This window comes from Gossypium hirsutum, chromosome A13 (genome assembly GCF_007990345.1).
Source record: "Gossypium hirsutum isolate 1008001.06 chromosome A13, Gossypium_hirsutum_v2.1, whole genome shotgun sequence".
Classification (NCBI taxonomy): Eukaryota; Viridiplantae; Streptophyta; class Magnoliopsida; order Malvales; family Malvaceae; genus Gossypium; species Gossypium hirsutum.
The window spans coordinates 107,880,626-107,896,587 of record NC_053436.1 but is presented as its reverse complement, the minus strand read 5'-3'; the positions used below and the strand labels follow the sequence as shown (position 1 = coordinate 107,896,587).

Here is a 15,962-nt window from a genome sequence, read left to right as displayed (position 1 = left end):
AGTAGTCATTCAACTTTGAAAAGTTACAAAATGGTTGCTCAATTATTAGTAAATTTAATTTTTGGTCACTTAACCATGAAAAGTTACAAAAATGGTTATTTAACCATTCAATTTTGTTTTTTTCGGTCACTTAACTATCTTGAATTTTTTTAATGTTTTCATTTTTAAATTATCTTGTTGAGCAAAAAAAGACAAAATTGAATATTTGAGCGATCATTTTAAAATATTTCATAGTTGGATAACCGAAAAAGAAATTTATTAATAGTTAAGTGGTCATAACAATTTACCTGCTTTATTATCATAGAATACAAGCTTTAAGGACAGTCTTGTTTAAAATATTGGTAAGCAAATAATCAATTGACCGCATAGCGCAGTGGATTAGCGCGTTTGACTTCGGATCAAAAGGTCGTGGGTTCGACTCCCACTGTGGTCGATCTTTTTTATTAGTCAAAAAAATTACAGATATTTTGTAGGCTATAATACCATAATTGTGGACCTGGACCGGGATCATATTTTTTCCTTTAAAAATTAAATCCAACCCGACAATTCTATTGTTTCATGGATGTCCCTATTTAGAGTTGGCGATTTTATTTCTAAATTTTGAATTTATATATTTTTTTATAATGCAATGTGATTTATCTATTAGAGTATATTATTTTGTATTTTATTAAAAATAATTAAAATAACATTTTTTTACGATTTAAATTATATTATTCTTTTTATATAATTGAGGTGTGAAATAGGGTGTTCAAACTCTCATTCTTATAACATAATACTCTTGTCATTAAAGTTGTTTATGGGTCGAGTTGAGCTCGGGCTGAGCCCTAATAAAATTTTAGGCTAGATTGATAGGGTTGGTTCGACTTGAAAAATAAACTTAAACTTTTGCCCGAACCAGCCCAGTCCACCCATATTAGAATATTTTTTATATAAAAATTTTAAATATATAATACATCAAAAATATTAAAATAAATGTTTCGCAACCAATTGAAAATAAATTTTTAAAAAAATCTATATACTTAAATAACATTAACATAAGTGCAACTTAACAAGCAAACACTTCTAAAATAGTAGTAAAATTAACAATATAACAAGAATTATACAATATCCAAATAACAACAAAATAATAGCAACATTATAGTGAAATGAAAGCAAAGCTGTGAGAAAACAACAAAACAATAAATTTTTTTACAAATTCGGGCCGAGCCTGGGCCAAAAAACCTTACACGAGGCCCAACCCATTTTCTAAATAGGCATTATTTTTTTACCCAAACTCATTTTCCAGGTCCTCCCATTTTTCAAATGAGCCTTTATGGTTGACCGTGTGACCCGACTCATGGGCAAGTGACAAGTTTACTTACCATTAGATCAGAAGGTTATTAGCAATTTAAATTATATTATTATAATATTTTTTTATCTTTTCATATTTTTATATATATAACTTAGATGCGGTAGTACAACATTTTTTAATTTTTAATTTTATTATTTCAACCACAAATTTATTTAATTATTTTGAATTTTTAATAAAAATATATTTTAGTAACCTTTTTATCCTTATTATCTATGAGACATAATTTAATACTAATATAAAGTCATTTTTTTGAGGCATGAACTCAATAATTTAAACCTAAATGATAACCATATAAATTATTTATAAATAAAGTTTTTAGTGTGGGATAATCAAATATAATTTTTTATAATTAAATAATTTATGTATAAATATCTTATATAGTGTATTTCTTAATAATCTCGTAATCATAAATAAACGTATTACAATATTAAAATAATAAAAATATATGATACTTATAGTCAGGATGTTTATCACCTCGAGTAGGGGTGTATCTAGAGGAGTACTGGGAAGGGTCCCGGCCTCCTTAAAATTTTAAATTAATAAAGGTAAAATTACACATTGACCCTCTAAAAATGATAAAAAATTGATTTATTTTTTAAAAAAATTATATTTTTACTACTATAAAAATTATAATTTAATTTCAGTCCCTCCTAAAAAAACTTTCTAACTTCGTCTCTAACCTCAAATATGATTTAGATTCGAGTTCCGTTTTAAATTTTACGCTATTATTATAATTCACTCGTGTATATATATATGGCGCTAAATTTATATCACTGTTTTCGTACTCATAAAACATGCTCTTTTATTGTATAAAAATATCTTATCCAATCTGAAGTAATTGACACTCATGCTAAATTGAGAATAAACTCGAACCATTACGTATTGAAATTTTCATATATGTATACTTTTTAAAAAATGAAAATTTATTTTCATATATATTAAAAAATTATAAAAATAGTTTCAATTACTAATTTAATTGATTTTTAGCTCAATTTAATCAGTTTATATTGGTTCATGAGTTAACTGATTTTTATCTCCAGTTTGACTGGTTGGTCCGGTCCAATATAGATAACATTGAATTTTAGAATTTTTATATATTTTTAAAGTCATTTTTATTTTTTTATTCTTTGAATTTTAAAAAGTTTTTATTCTTTTCATAATTTTTTGGTTTTTTTAAATCATTATATTTTTAATTTAAAAAATAAAAAAAAATAATTTTTAAGAATTTTTATGTACTTCTAAAAGTTAATGATCAAATTAACAAAAAAATTGTAAATGTTGAGGGCTAAAAAAATTATTTTACCTTTGATATCGTTAACTTTAATAGCAAACTTAGATAAAAAGATTGAGATTTTTAAATTAAAAAAAATACAATGACTCAATGCATCAAAATTAAATTATAGGAATTAAAATTTAAATTTTAAAACTTAAATAATTATATTAGAATTTAAGAAATACAAAAAGAAATTATTATTTAATATTGAATTTATGACAAACATTTGTTTATTAAATAAAATAAAATGGTTTAAAAACACATAGACTAAAGAGTAAACATAGCCATAACATTTAAAATATGGTTTTAATGGTCTTATAATATTATATTTAATATTTAATTTAAATATTTTAATTTCTCTTAATTTAATCTTTTAAAAATTCTAAATTATTACATTAACATAATTTTTTTTATCTTAAATCAAATGTTGTTTTCGAAAAAAATTTAATTATTTAGATTAATTAAAATGAAAAATTATTATAATTATAAATATAAATGATATACGTCTAAATATTTATAATCAAAATTATACTGATAAAAATTTAATTTAATCTTTTAAAAATTATAAAAATATAAATTACTAAAATAATAAAATTATATTTTTATTATTATAAAAACTATAATTAATTTTGATTTTCGACCCTTTAAAAAATTTTCTGATTTCACCAATCCTAATATATAAAAATTTAAATATAAAATATAAAATTTACCAAAAATTCCACATTACCATTAAATCGAAAGAATAAAACATTTGAGTATAGCGAAGATTCGAATAATCACACCGAACATTCGAATGCAAAATGCGAATCTGACGGTTACGAATTGATTTAAAACCCCACGCATCAAAAGATCAACCGTAAAAAAATTTAAGCAATAATAATAATTCATAACTTCCTTCCAACAAACAAAACCTTAATAAAACCTTCAAATATTTTTGCCAACTTATAAAAAAAAAAAATTTCCATTGATCCCTCATTGAAAAAAAGGGTCTTCTTTGTAGTTTCTCGGTATCTATTGCGACCATGGCAACGAATTTAGTGTCGCCGAAGAAAGTTGCTTCGATAACGGAGAGAGTATGGCAGAGTGTTTACAGGAATTCTTCTTCGAGCAGCAGCGGCGGCGGCGGCAACCATCAGAGGAGGTGTTCTTACGAGAGCGATGATGATGAGTACGAGGATTATGATGGGGTTGGGACCGTACAGTTGATGCAGATGGGAGCTGAAAGAACCAAGAATGTGCTGATTCTGATGAGTGATACCGGCGGTGGTCATCGGGCTTCGGCTGAGGCTATCAGGGACACCTTCAGTATTGAATTTGGTGATGAATATAGGGTACAATTTCCTTCATTTTCTAATAGATTTTCCTATGTTTTTTAAAAATCTTTTTTATAATATTATGGTATCTTATAACAAATATCCTTGCCTGCAAATTCAAATTTCATTACTTTGGATTAATTGCATTGAAAGTCCTCAAATTTGTTTAAATTTTAAATTGGTTCTTAGATTCCATCATTAAAATAATATGACATGTAGCATATTAAAGCTCGTTATCAAATTATAAATACATGTACACTTTTTGTATGTACGTTTAAAAAAAGTGTAAGAGCATTTTCTTTAAAATGACATATTTAAAATTTAAGGTATCAAAGCATTTATTTATGTTTACAATTTGATCATGTTTAAAATGAAAAATTGTATATTTGACCCTTTAAATTTTATAAATTTATAAATTAATATATGATAAAATTGCATTTGGCCCTCTAAAAACAATTTTTTATTTGATCCTTTGAAAATTATAAAGCTGTAAACTAATAAATTAGTAAAAGTACATCTTAACTCTCATAAAAATATGTAATTTAGTTTCGGCCATCCAAGGAAAAATTTTTAACTTCGTCCTTGATCAGATTTGAGCTGACATTTAACTCTCAAGATAATAGGCTACCAAAAGAACCAGATTTGAAATTTGAGAGCAATTCATTATCTTTGACCATATATAATTTGAGGATGGTGAGTTTATATTAAATCCAATGTTTTTAATCTATGGATGAAATGTTTTTGGTTTTCCAGATAATTGTGAAAGATGTATGGAAAGAATACACTGGGTGGCCATTGAATGACATGGAAAGGTCCTACAAGTTCATGGTGAAACATGTACAGCTCTGGAAAGTTGCCTTTCATAATACCTCTCCTAGATGGATACATAGCTGCTACCTTGCTGCCATTGCTGCTTATTATGCCAAGTACCTTCATCTTCTTTATATCACTTTTCATCTTCCTCATAAATGATTAGCTGAAGAGGTCCACATAAGTGATGATGCTTTAGTAGCATGATTTTAAACATTTTGATGGGGTTTTATCAACTCATATATTGGTCATTTGTAGGGAGGTAGAGGCAGGCCTAATGAAGTACAAACCAGACATTATCATTTGTGTTCATCCATTAATGCAACATATTCCACTCTGGGTTCTTAAATGGCAAGGCCTTCAAAAGAAAGTAGTTTTTGTCACTATTATTACAGACCTGAGCTCTTGTCACCCTACATGGTGAGTTTTTGACAAAACAAAGACCTTTTTTAAGTTCTTTAGAGTTTTAACAAATTGGAAGCACTGGTTCAGGTTCCATCCAGGGGTTAATAGATGTTATTGCCCTTCAAATGAGGTAGCCAAGAGAGCATTATATGATGGTCTTGAAGAGTCACAGGTTCGGGTTTTCGGCTTGCCGATTCGGCCTTCTTTCGCACGAGCAGTTCTTTCCAAGGTGAGTGATCTTAGGCATAAAAAAAAAAACTTGGTTATGTCATCTATATGATTACTTTAATGGGGTTTTCTGGTTTCCTTTTTTGTAGGATGACTTGAGAAAAGAGCTTGAAATGGATCCTGATTTGCCTGCTGTTCTACTAATGGGAGGAGGTGAAGGAATGGGACCTGTTAAGGAAACAGCAAAGGCTCTTGGTGAATCGTTGTATGATAAAGATCAAGAGAAACCGATAGGACAATTGATCATCATATGCGGCCGGAACAAAGGCCTTACCTCGACACTGGAATCAAAGGAATGGAAGATCCCGGTGAAGGTAAGTTTCATTTTGTTATTTCGAAGTACTCATGACAGATACATACCCGAGATGGAGTAACAAAATCTTACTGTAGGTAAGAGGTTTTGAGACACAAATGGAGAAATGGATGGGAGCTTGTGACTGCATAATCACAAAAGTAAGTTCATGAAATTTCAATATAAAACTCTGTCTATATTTATATAAATGGATTGATCTTATCTATGTGAATTACAGGCTGGTCCCGGCACCATTGCAGAGGCTTTGATTAGAGGGCTGCCTATTGTTCTCAATGACTACATTCCAGGACAGGTTTAAATGACACAATCTTTTCTACTAATAACACTGCATTATTCATGAGCTTCAATGGCTTCTTGTTTTTGGTGATTGCAGGAAAAGGGGAATGTACCATATGTAGTCGACAACGGAGCTGGGGTTTTCACCCGAAGTTCGTCGGAAACAGCTAGAATCGTGGCTGAATGGTTCAGTACAAAGACAGATGAGCTGAAGAGGATGTCGGAGAATGCTCTAAAACTAGCACAACCATAGGCTGTATTTGATATTGTAAAGGACATCCATGAGCTAGCCTTGCAAAGAGGGCCTCTTGCCAATGTTCCTTATGTCTTGACATCATCATTCACAAGCCTTATTTAATACTTATATAAATAGAACATCTAAATATCTTCGACCAAGATCTGTGTAGCTAAGCTGTACTGTTATAGCATCATTCTTTGGCCTCAGGTTTGTCACCATGAAAGAGCTGCTAAGTTTTCAAAAAAACAAACTCTGGGGTTTTGTTAGGTTAATGTCAAAGTTGAATTGTTGTAAGCTGTGATGTTGCAATGTTACATGTTTCTTTTTTCTTTTTTTTTTTTTTTGTTTTCGTTTCTACCTGAAAATGGCATTCTCTGCTCAAATTTGTGATCTGTTTGGAATGAAATTTGTTCTAAGCTTGCGTTCAGGTTCAAGCCAGGAACGCCTATGATTTCCGCTTATCATGTATAAATTTTATTGATTATTTGAATATGAATTTTTAGATGAATTCTTGGTGCCGTTAAATTAAAAATTGAGGCTCGATAAAATTGTGCATTGAATCACTAAAAAAATAAATTTGATTTTTATCTATTTCTTTTGTGTAAGTAAGTAATTACATTCTAACGAAAAGAAATTATAAACATGAAGATTAAATATTGAACTTTATGCTAATCAACTTTAAACCTACACAAGTTTATCACGAGTCACTTGAATGAATTAAATTGAACAATTAAACTAATACGATTAAGATTGATAAAAGAAAATTATTAAACCAATAAAAAAATATTTTTTTTATAATTTAGTTTTAAACTAAATTCATCTTTAGCTATGAACGTAAGATAATGACGTGGTAGTAGTTGATGCTTTGATGGTGGGTCAATAACAATGTACTTTTTATCCTTTCCTTCAACGGAAAGATCAAGATTAATGAATGTTTTTGTATCACCGTCGAATAGAGTTATTAATGGATTTGGTTATTTGATTAAGTTTAAAAATTTATTTAAAAAAATAAAAGGATTTAGACAAAAAATAAAGATCGTTTTTTAAATGGGTCGAGTCTTGAGTAAACTATTTTTTTCTCAGGGTCCGGGTTTGGTCCAGCCCGAATACATATATTTTTAAAAGTTGATGGAGAACATTTGTTTTAATATTTTTAGTATATTTGATATATTATATTTTTAAATTTATTTTATATAATAAAATAATTAAAAAAATTAATACAATTCGAGTCGGACCCAAATTGAACATCTATAACCTGAATCGAATTTAGATAAAAATTTAAACTTATTTTTTAGACCGAACCCAAACGTATAAATCAAAACTAAAATTTTATTAAAATTCGGTCGAATCCTAACCCCACAATGTACAACTCTAAATTCCAACTACACCAATGTTTCTTTTTCATTTATTTATTACTCCAGCAATGATTTTCCTTGACATACACAGTTTTTGGTATTTAATAGTTAAAATTAGGTAAAAATTTTAAACGAAACCAAAGCTCTTCTATAAATATTTTCTTTATTTATAAAAATTGATTTTAAATTCTTACTTATAAAATTTTGAGATACCAAACTAATAAATTTGTGTTAAAAATTTTAACTTAAATTATTGAAATTTTAAGAAGGCTAAAAATATAATTTTTTATTCAATTAAAAAAATTAAAAGAGTTCAATTAACTATAACCAACATACCAAGATTTAAGTCAACTGATTCGATTTAGGTTGGATTTGAATAATTTTTTTTTTTGTCTCCGGGTCCTTTTAACCTAAATTTAAATAAATATTTTTTAAAAATTTATGTTTATTAAATTTAGTTATAAAAATTTATAGATATTAAGATAAAAGTTATATATATTATTATTTTTTAAATAGTAATATGAAGTTTTTGAGTTAATCTAAAATTGTATTTTTCGTCTATTTGATGAAATTTCGGATAATTTTTTTTGAAACCTTGGTTAGATGGACCTGATTTATTATGAAAGAATTTAAAATAATTTATTTAATTACTATAAAATAGATAAATATAATTTTTTTAATTATTTAATAAGTATTTATTTGAGCCCATGGGCCAAACCAAGAAAACAAATTTAGTCAAGCCCGTGAACATGGCCCATCACACTTGTGCTAATTAACAAATTCATTAAAAAATTTGCAATTTTTTTCCTATAATTCAATGGTTTAAGAGTTTATTTTAGTAAGACTAAAAGATTAAAAAATGATTTAAGTGCAAAAAGTATTGGCATTGGTCTATAATTTAAATAAAGTGATTAACTTTATTTTTTAATTATATTAACACTTTAATAATATTTTTAATCGAAAAAAGAGGAAAAAACAAAGAAAGAAACCAATATTGGTGGGCCAAGCAATTGATCTTCCACACATTAGATTCTCAATCTAACGGTTTACAAAATGCCACATTTCTTTAATTTCCTTAATAAATACTAAAAAATATTAATAGAAAATTTTGAATAATCATTTTTAATTTTTTTTGGTATTGAAGTAAAAATATAGGCTTTTTTATTAAACTAACCCCAAAAAATAAATTAATTATCAAAATAACCACCTTTTTAATTAAATACAAAAATAACCTGTTTTCTACAATAAAAAGTGGTGGAGCCATATGATATGGCGTCACCACAGTGCCACATCAGCAAGGGGTGTTAAAAAATTATTTTTTGGTGGAGTCATGTTGAATGGCGCCACCAGTATAAAATACCAAAAAAATACTTAAAGTTCTGGAAAAATAGGGGACTTAAAAAAAAATTTACTATTTTCGGGTGGAGCCATTCTAAATGGCGCCACCACTTTTCTTTTTGTTTTCTTTTTCTTTTATTTTCATATTTCTTTGTTTTTTTCTTTTATTTTCATATTTCTTTTATTTTACTTTTTTTATTTTGTTCCTTAATAAATTTTATCTTTTTATTTTTTTTACTTTTTTTTATTTTTTTCTTATTTCATTTTGTTTTATTTTTTATTATTAACTTTAAAATGATATAATATAATATATTTTTTTAATTATGATATAATATAATTATGTGGTGTCTAATATAATTTTATTTTTTTATTTAATATGATATAATATAATATATTTTTTTAATTATGATTGGATTTTAACACCCATGTCAAAAGAAAATATTATCTACTATAACTATTAAATATAAAAATAAATTTAATAGTTTTCTATTATAATTTTAAAATAAATAAATAAAATTTATTTTTATTTTACTTTTAATATTCCCGCCCCCCGCCCCCAAAACCTTAACCGTTTATAATGATCCTTCAATAAATTTTATCATTCCATTTTAATCGACTTTTATGTTTATAATGATTTTTTATTCACATTTTGTCGTTTTTGCAGTCTAATTTTATAGAAAAAATATTTTAATCAATTTTTTTATTTTTTATTAAAACCACCTCAAAAAAATTAATTTTGTTGACATATCTCACATTTGATTGTCATATAATGATATGTCAACATTTAATTCATTTTTAAAATTTAAATTTTTTATATATTCTTAATTATTTTAATTTTTTTTAAATTTTTAAAATTAATTAAATGTTAAGATATCATCCACATAGCTATTTATGTATTGAAAAAATTCATCAATTTTAAGTGAAAAATAGATTTAAAAGTTAAGAAAAATGAAAAATTAAATGAATGAATAAAATAATTTTTTTAAATGCAATATATTTTACTAATATTTGTTAATTAAATATTGGATTTTTAGAAAAAATAGGATGAAATATTCATCACAATTAATACCTATCTTTAAAAGGTAAAAAAGCAATCATGGCCTTATAATTCTCATTTAATACAAAAAAGATAAACCAATCATAATTTAAAAAATATATTATATTATATCATAATTAAAAAAAATATTATATTATATCATTTTAAAGTTAATAATAAAAAATAAAACAAAATAAACAAAATGAAATAAGAAAAAAAATCAAAAAAGTAAAAAAAATAAAAAGATAAAATTTATTAAGGAACAAAATAAAAAAAGTAAAAAAAAGAAACATGAAAAGAAAAGAAAAAAAACAAAAGAAATATGAAAACAAAAGAAAAAGAAAACAAAAAGGCGTCAGACAAAAAAAGTGGTGGCGCCATTTAGAATGGCTTCACCCGAAAATGGTAAATTTTTTTTTAAGTCCTTCATTTTTCTAGAACTTTAAGTATTTTCCTGATATTTTATACTGGTGGCGCCATTCAACATGGCTCCACCAAAAAATAATTTTTTAACACTCCTTGCTGACGTGGCACTGTAGTGGCGCCATATCATATGGCTCCACCACTTTTTATTGTAGAAAACGAGTTATTTTTGTATTTAATTAAAAAAGTAAGTTATTTTAATAATTAATTTATTTTTTGGGTTAGTTTAATAAAAAAGTCAAAAAATATAATGAAAACACAAAACACAAAAATTCACTTTTATTATAATATCTATTTTTTTATTTAATGTCTACAACTATTCATAATTGCTTTCGAATAATACACTTCAATATACTCGAATTCACACATTTTTATGCATTAACAACAATACCAATACCAATTAAGTTAAAACTCGACAGGCTGACTGGTATTATTTTTATTACAATAATTTAAAAGTTCCAACATGCTTAAATATAGATATTTTACAATTTAATTAATTTAATATTTAAAAATATATAAAAAAATGGAGTATTAAAAAAATCCGAGGAAAACTTGAATAAAGGTGACATTCGTCTTCATCAACCTCCATGTTCCCTCACTCTCATTCAGTCAATCTCAACCGTTGATCTTCTCTTTCTAGATCCATGACCCTTATGTCCTTCATATCTAGGGTTTCCCTTTCCAACACGATCTCCATCTCCCGCCACCACAATGTCCTCCAAGATCAGCGGCCGGGTTTCGCCTCAGCCGTGTCCCCACCTCCTCGACTTCTGCTCCCGCAACGGCTCCAAGCCGTTTCGCGCCCTCCAGGACTGTATCCGTGTCAAGCCGCCCGGTGGTCGCGCCGCCATACGGAGGGAACCCTTCGAGGTGCCTCGGTGTGGCACTTGCGACGAATCCTCCCGTCCAAGGCTCTACGCTTGCGTCGCCTGCGCCGCTGTGTTCTGTCACGCGCCTCCAATTCATTCTCACGCGTCGGCTCACGCGCTTTCCGTCCCCGGCCACGAGATCGCTGTTGATGTCGACCGAGCTGAGCTGTTTTGCTGCGCGTGCCGTGACCAGGTCTACGATCGCGACTTTGACGCCGCTGTAGTCCTCGCTCAAACTATCACCTCTACCACCTCCACTTCTGGATCCACCGTAACTCAATGCAAAGCCACGGGATCTCAACCGGATAACCTCCGAAAGCGCCGTCGAGTAGATTATAGCTTGTGGGCTCCAAATTCAAGAGAAAACGCCATAATCGAAAACCATTCGATTCCTCTCCACGACGCCACCAATGGTTCATTGATTTCATCGACAGAATTACCTTGGGGATTACGCGGATTGAATAATTTGGGGAATACGTGCTTTATGAATTCGGTTTTACAAGCATTGCTCCATACGCCACCATTGCGAAACTATTTCTTGAGTGATCGGCATAATAGATATTATTGTCAGCAAAAAAATGGCGCCACCCGCAATGGTTCCAAAAATTCAAGATTCTGTTTGGCTTGCGACATGGACGCCATGTTTTCGGCTGTTTTCTCGGGGGATCGTACTCCTTATAGTCCAGCTAAGTTCTTGCACAGGTTAATTTTCAATCAAAAAGTTGATTTCCACCCTTCTTTTCTTCACCATATTGATGTTGTGTAAGCTATTAATATTTGCTTTTGAGGTAAAAAGAAAGGTGTGGGGCTAATTTGATGAGGTTTTTGCAGTTGGTGGCAACATGCAGCAAATTTGGCGAGTTACGAGCAGCAGGACGCACATGAATTCTTCATTTCCATGCTTGATGGAATCCATGAAAAGGTGGCTAAGGAAAAAAGGAAGACCCACAGTCCAGGTGACTAGCTTTCTTACCGTGTTAGATCGTTGTAGTGACTTCGAGTTACATTTGTAGAATATATTTTAAATGCTTAGTAATTTGAATATGTCCTATGCTTGGAGTTCCCAATAAAGTAAATCTTTAGATTGAAGAATCTCCTAAATCTAAGGAATTTGTTTCTGGGTCCACATCTACATTTGTTCTGTAATTGCTGATCTATGTGTTAGGTACATGTTTGTCAGTTTCTTCAAAGGGTGTTTCTTCTAGAAGGGTACTGTTATCTTTTGCATTTGATCAAATAATATGAATGTTTGGAAGTGTAGTACATCAAATATTGACTTTGATTGTGTAGTAATAATGTATTCATGCTGACATGCCCTGGTATCCATTTTTTCTATAATCGGTTTTAGATTGATGGATTTGGTTAGCAATCTTCATTAACTCTGTGCAAACAATGGGGTTGTCTGCTCCTATTTGTTTTAGTGGCCAAAATTTGTAGTTACCAAGAGGCTGATCGAATCCAGATAAGAGCAATTTAGTTAACTAACTAGAATAGATCACTATAAGAAGTGAGTTGAATGAAGAAATCATGTAGGGCAAATGAGCATCTACTGTCGGTCTATCCCTCACTTTACTGTTTTTAGCATTTATATTTTTAATCGACATCATTGAAGATTTTGCTAAAGATTAAGAAGTAACTCCGATATTTAACTGCAGGGTGTGAGTTTAGGTCCCTTCTTTCTTGCCCTAGTTGTTGACAAGTGCTCTCAGATTTAGTACTGCAGACTTGATGATGTCAACTACTTTACTCCAGTAAGTCAACCTTCCTTAGCCCACTTGATTTGATCATAGGAATTTCTCACCTCACCTAATTCTCATTTTACTCCCCCTTAACCATGTATAGGATCTCTTCGTTGGACAAAGTTGATCCTTGTCTCAGAAAAAGGAGAGAGTTGCTTTAGTTTTACAACGTGCATCAAAGGCATTTTTGTTTTTTGGATCATCTTGTTTCTAAATAAACTTCCTTCAATCGCCTTGGATGGGAAGAACCCCGGGTTCTTTTGAACTTGATTAAGTTGTCTACAAGGTTATCCCAACTTAATCCATTTCTCTACCTCTTACTCCTTTTCTTTCTCGCTATTTTCTGGTAGTGTTTATGAAGCCTAAAATGTCTTCATGTGTGTTGAGAAGTGATCTTCTGCCTGGAAACTCGAAGTTAAATATAAACAGACAAACTCTAACTATAAGTTTTCATTGAGCGATAGTTGAGCTGCAATGATTTTGCATTTAAAATTTTTATATCACCGCCTTTCTCTGGTCAATGCAAGTGTGGAACTAGCTTCTCTGTCCTAGTTCTGGTAAATGAAGACCCAAAGGGTTTTTTTTCTTTGCTATAACTCTAGTGGAAAGTTAGCATCTGAGTTGCAGTTGCTTTCAATCGAAATTTAGGCTTGTTTAAATTTTGTAGAAGCATGTTTCTCTTTGTTTTTGACACTCACTAGGAGCTAATCAGCTTGAGCTATTAAAGTTTGAAGGCATGTCTGAATAACTAGTTGTTTATTTGAAACGTAGAGCTAGTTTTAGATGCTTGTGATGCCATTCTTCATAAATGGATAATTTTTTAATGACTATGTATCTCCTATATCGGATATTTTCTTAACCCCATTACTTGATGATGCAGGCACTGGAGATTGTTGCATTGCACATAGAGTATTTTCTGGTATTCTGCGATCTGATGTCATGTGTATGGCTTGTGGTTTCACATCCACGACATATGATCCGTGTCTAGACATTTCTCTGGATTTGGAGCCAAGCCAAGGTGTTTCCGGGAAATCTTCATTGGCAAAAAGCAACAATTCTTGCAATGTTGAGGCAGATTGCACGGGTTCAAGTCAAAATTGTGGGATATCTACTTTAAAGGGTTGCTTAGAAAGATTTACTAGAGCTGAGAAGTTGGGTTCTGATCAGAAATTTTTCTGTCAAAAGTGTCAGGTGAGACAAGAATCCCTTAAGCAGATGTCCATAAGAAAGCTTCCATTGGTTTCGTGTTTTCACATCAAAAGATTCGAGCATTCTTCAATACGAAGGATGTCAAGGAAGGTTGACCGGTATCTGCAGTTCCCATTTTCGTTAGACATGGCTCCTTATCTCTCATCTTCCATTTTGAGGAGTCGATTTGGAAACAGGATCTTCCCTTTTGATGGAGATGAACAAGATGCATGCAATGAAGTATCATCCGAATTCGAGTTGTTTGCTGTTGTCACACACACAGGTAAATTAGATGCCGGCCATTACGTGACGTATTTGCGATTAAGTAACCACTGGTACAAGTGCGATGATGCATGGATTACTCGAGTTAACGAGAGCATCGTACTTGCTGCACAAGGATACATGATGTTCTACGTACAGAAGATGCTATATTACAGAGCAAGTGAAAAGCAAGCTGCTTCGTGGTGTGATGTTCGGAAGTAAGTATTTGGGTGTTTTGTCGAATCAAAATCTAGTAGAGCTCAGAAGGAGAGCTGCTACATCAATTAAAGTTAAGGTACCGTGGAGATACACATCAGATGTCATGGCTAATTTTGTATACGATGAAAACAAGTTTCATCAAGCTGCTCTGCTTGTCGGTAAAAAGGACTGGGGGCTGCTTGTTCTTTCCGAGCGCTTAATACTCGATCAGGTCAGAGAGTTAAGTGCGCCTAAATTTTTGAGGCACTCCAATATTCCCGGAAATCAAAATTTTATAAGGTATGGATTCCTTAAATATGATTTCTGAATGAGTGTTGGCCAATTGATTTCTTTTTCCTTTTTGTCTTTCAAATCCTGTCTGTGCATGAGTTGAAAGAATATTGGGGGCATAATCATAACAAGGGAACATATATGTATATACATGTGTGTATATATATATGTGTGTGTGTGGCATTCCCTGGTAAAATCAGGCATAATCATATACATGAAACCGACAAGATAAACAAAAGTTGCCAGAACACGAACACGACTTAGATACATGAACTATATCTATTCTGGTCTCTTCTCTGTAGTCTGTCTGATATTTCCCTCATTCAACAACGCAATTTGCACGAGGAAAGTGGCAAATCAAATAACAAGTCCAAGCTTTCATTCCTCTCTTTAAAAATTAAGAAATAATCAGTGTTAATTTTTAAAAAAAAAAAGAGAATTTGTTTAAGGTTTAATTCAATATGCAGTCCTTAAATTATATTGTTTTTTTTTTTGAGTTAGGTACCTAAATTATGTTTTGATTGAATCAGGTATTAAAACTAAAATTTCATTAACCATTTTGGGTGAGTTTTGTCATTATCTCTGTTAAAAAAAAAACTATTTCAATCCAATGTTCTTTTTGAATTGGATCATATCATCGGTTTGATTGATTCAATAAGTTCAATGAAAAAATTATTAAAATTTTAAAAATTTTAAAAACAATAATAAAATAAAAGTACGAATTTAGTATTTCCACGAGATCAAAAAGATAATTATATAAATACATTTAATACAACAAAAAATTTAAAAAGTCAATTAAATATGTGATAATTTTTTTAAACCTCACTTGAAAGAAATTAAACTTTTAATTTCACTATTCGTATATGCGATGAAATATTTTTTTTTTTTTTGGGTTTCACAAATTTATGAACTTGGAATGTTTTTATTTTAAAAGTTGAAAGTTGTGGTTAGGAAGTTTGAGGATTAAATTGATAGAGTTTGTTAATATGAAGGGTTAAATTTATTGAATTATTTAAAATTAGGATCAAATTAATAGAATATGTAAGTAGTACAAAAA

The 15,962-nt window shown here is 29.9% G+C and overlaps 2 protein-coding genes and 1 non-coding gene across 3 annotated transcripts; all 3 read left to right on the top strand.

Moving 5' to 3' along the window:
• Positions 1 to 359: 359 nt before the first annotated feature.
• TRNAR-UCG (transfer RNA arginine (anticodon UCG)) lies at positions 360 to 433 on the top strand. The gene has a single exon. It is a non-coding gene; the product is annotated as a tRNA-Arg (tRNA).
• Positions 434 to 3,513: 3,080 nt separating this feature from the next.
• Positions 3,514 to 6,658, top strand: LOC121212595 (monogalactosyldiacylglycerol synthase 2, chloroplastic). The gene is made up of 8 exons (XM_041085685.1): positions 3,514 to 3,955; positions 4,691 to 4,863; positions 5,006 to 5,167; positions 5,240 to 5,381; positions 5,470 to 5,694; positions 5,771 to 5,833; positions 5,911 to 5,985; positions 6,067 to 6,658. The coding sequence occupies exons 1-8, from the start codon at positions 3,647 to 3,649 to the stop codon at positions 6,220 to 6,222; spliced, it is 1,305 nt and encodes a 434-aa protein (XP_040941619.1). The 5' UTR covers positions 3,514 to 3,646; the 3' UTR covers positions 6,223 to 6,658.
• Positions 6,659 to 10,739: 4,081 nt separating this feature from the next.
• Positions 10,740 to 15,195, top strand: LOC121212593 (ubiquitin C-terminal hydrolase 22). Its single transcript, XM_041085683.1, has 3 exons — positions 10,740 to 11,930; positions 12,060 to 12,184; positions 13,848 to 15,195. The coding sequence occupies exons 1-3, from the start codon at positions 11,071 to 11,073 to the stop codon at positions 14,636 to 14,638; spliced, it is 1,776 nt and encodes a 591-aa protein (XP_040941617.1). The 5' UTR covers positions 10,740 to 11,070; the 3' UTR covers positions 14,639 to 15,195.
• Positions 15,196 to 15,962: the final 767 nt, after the last annotated feature.

Coding starts and splice junctions, on each gene's coding strand:
- LOC121212595 (XM_041085685.1), top strand. CDS start 3,647: ATGGCAACGAATTTAGTGTCGCCGAAGAAAGTTGCTTCGATAACGGAG. Junction 5,168..5,239: donor AGCTCTTGTCACCCTACATG/GTGAGTTTTTGA, acceptor GCACTGGTTCAG/GTTCCATCCAGGGGTTAATA. Junction 5,695..5,770: donor AATGGAAGATCCCGGTGAAG/GTAAGTTTCATT, acceptor ATCTTACTGTAG/GTAAGAGGTTTTGAGACACA.
- LOC121212593 (XM_041085683.1), top strand. CDS start 11,071: ATGTCCTCCAAGATCAGCGGCCGGGTTTCGCCTCAGCCGTGTCCCCAC. Junction 11,931..12,059: donor CCAGCTAAGTTCTTGCACAG/GTTAATTTTCAA, acceptor AGGTTTTTGCAG/TTGGTGGCAACATGCAGCAA. Junction 12,185..13,847: donor AAGGAAGACCCACAGTCCAG/GTGACTAGCTTT, acceptor TTGATGATGCAG/GCACTGGAGATTGTTGCATT.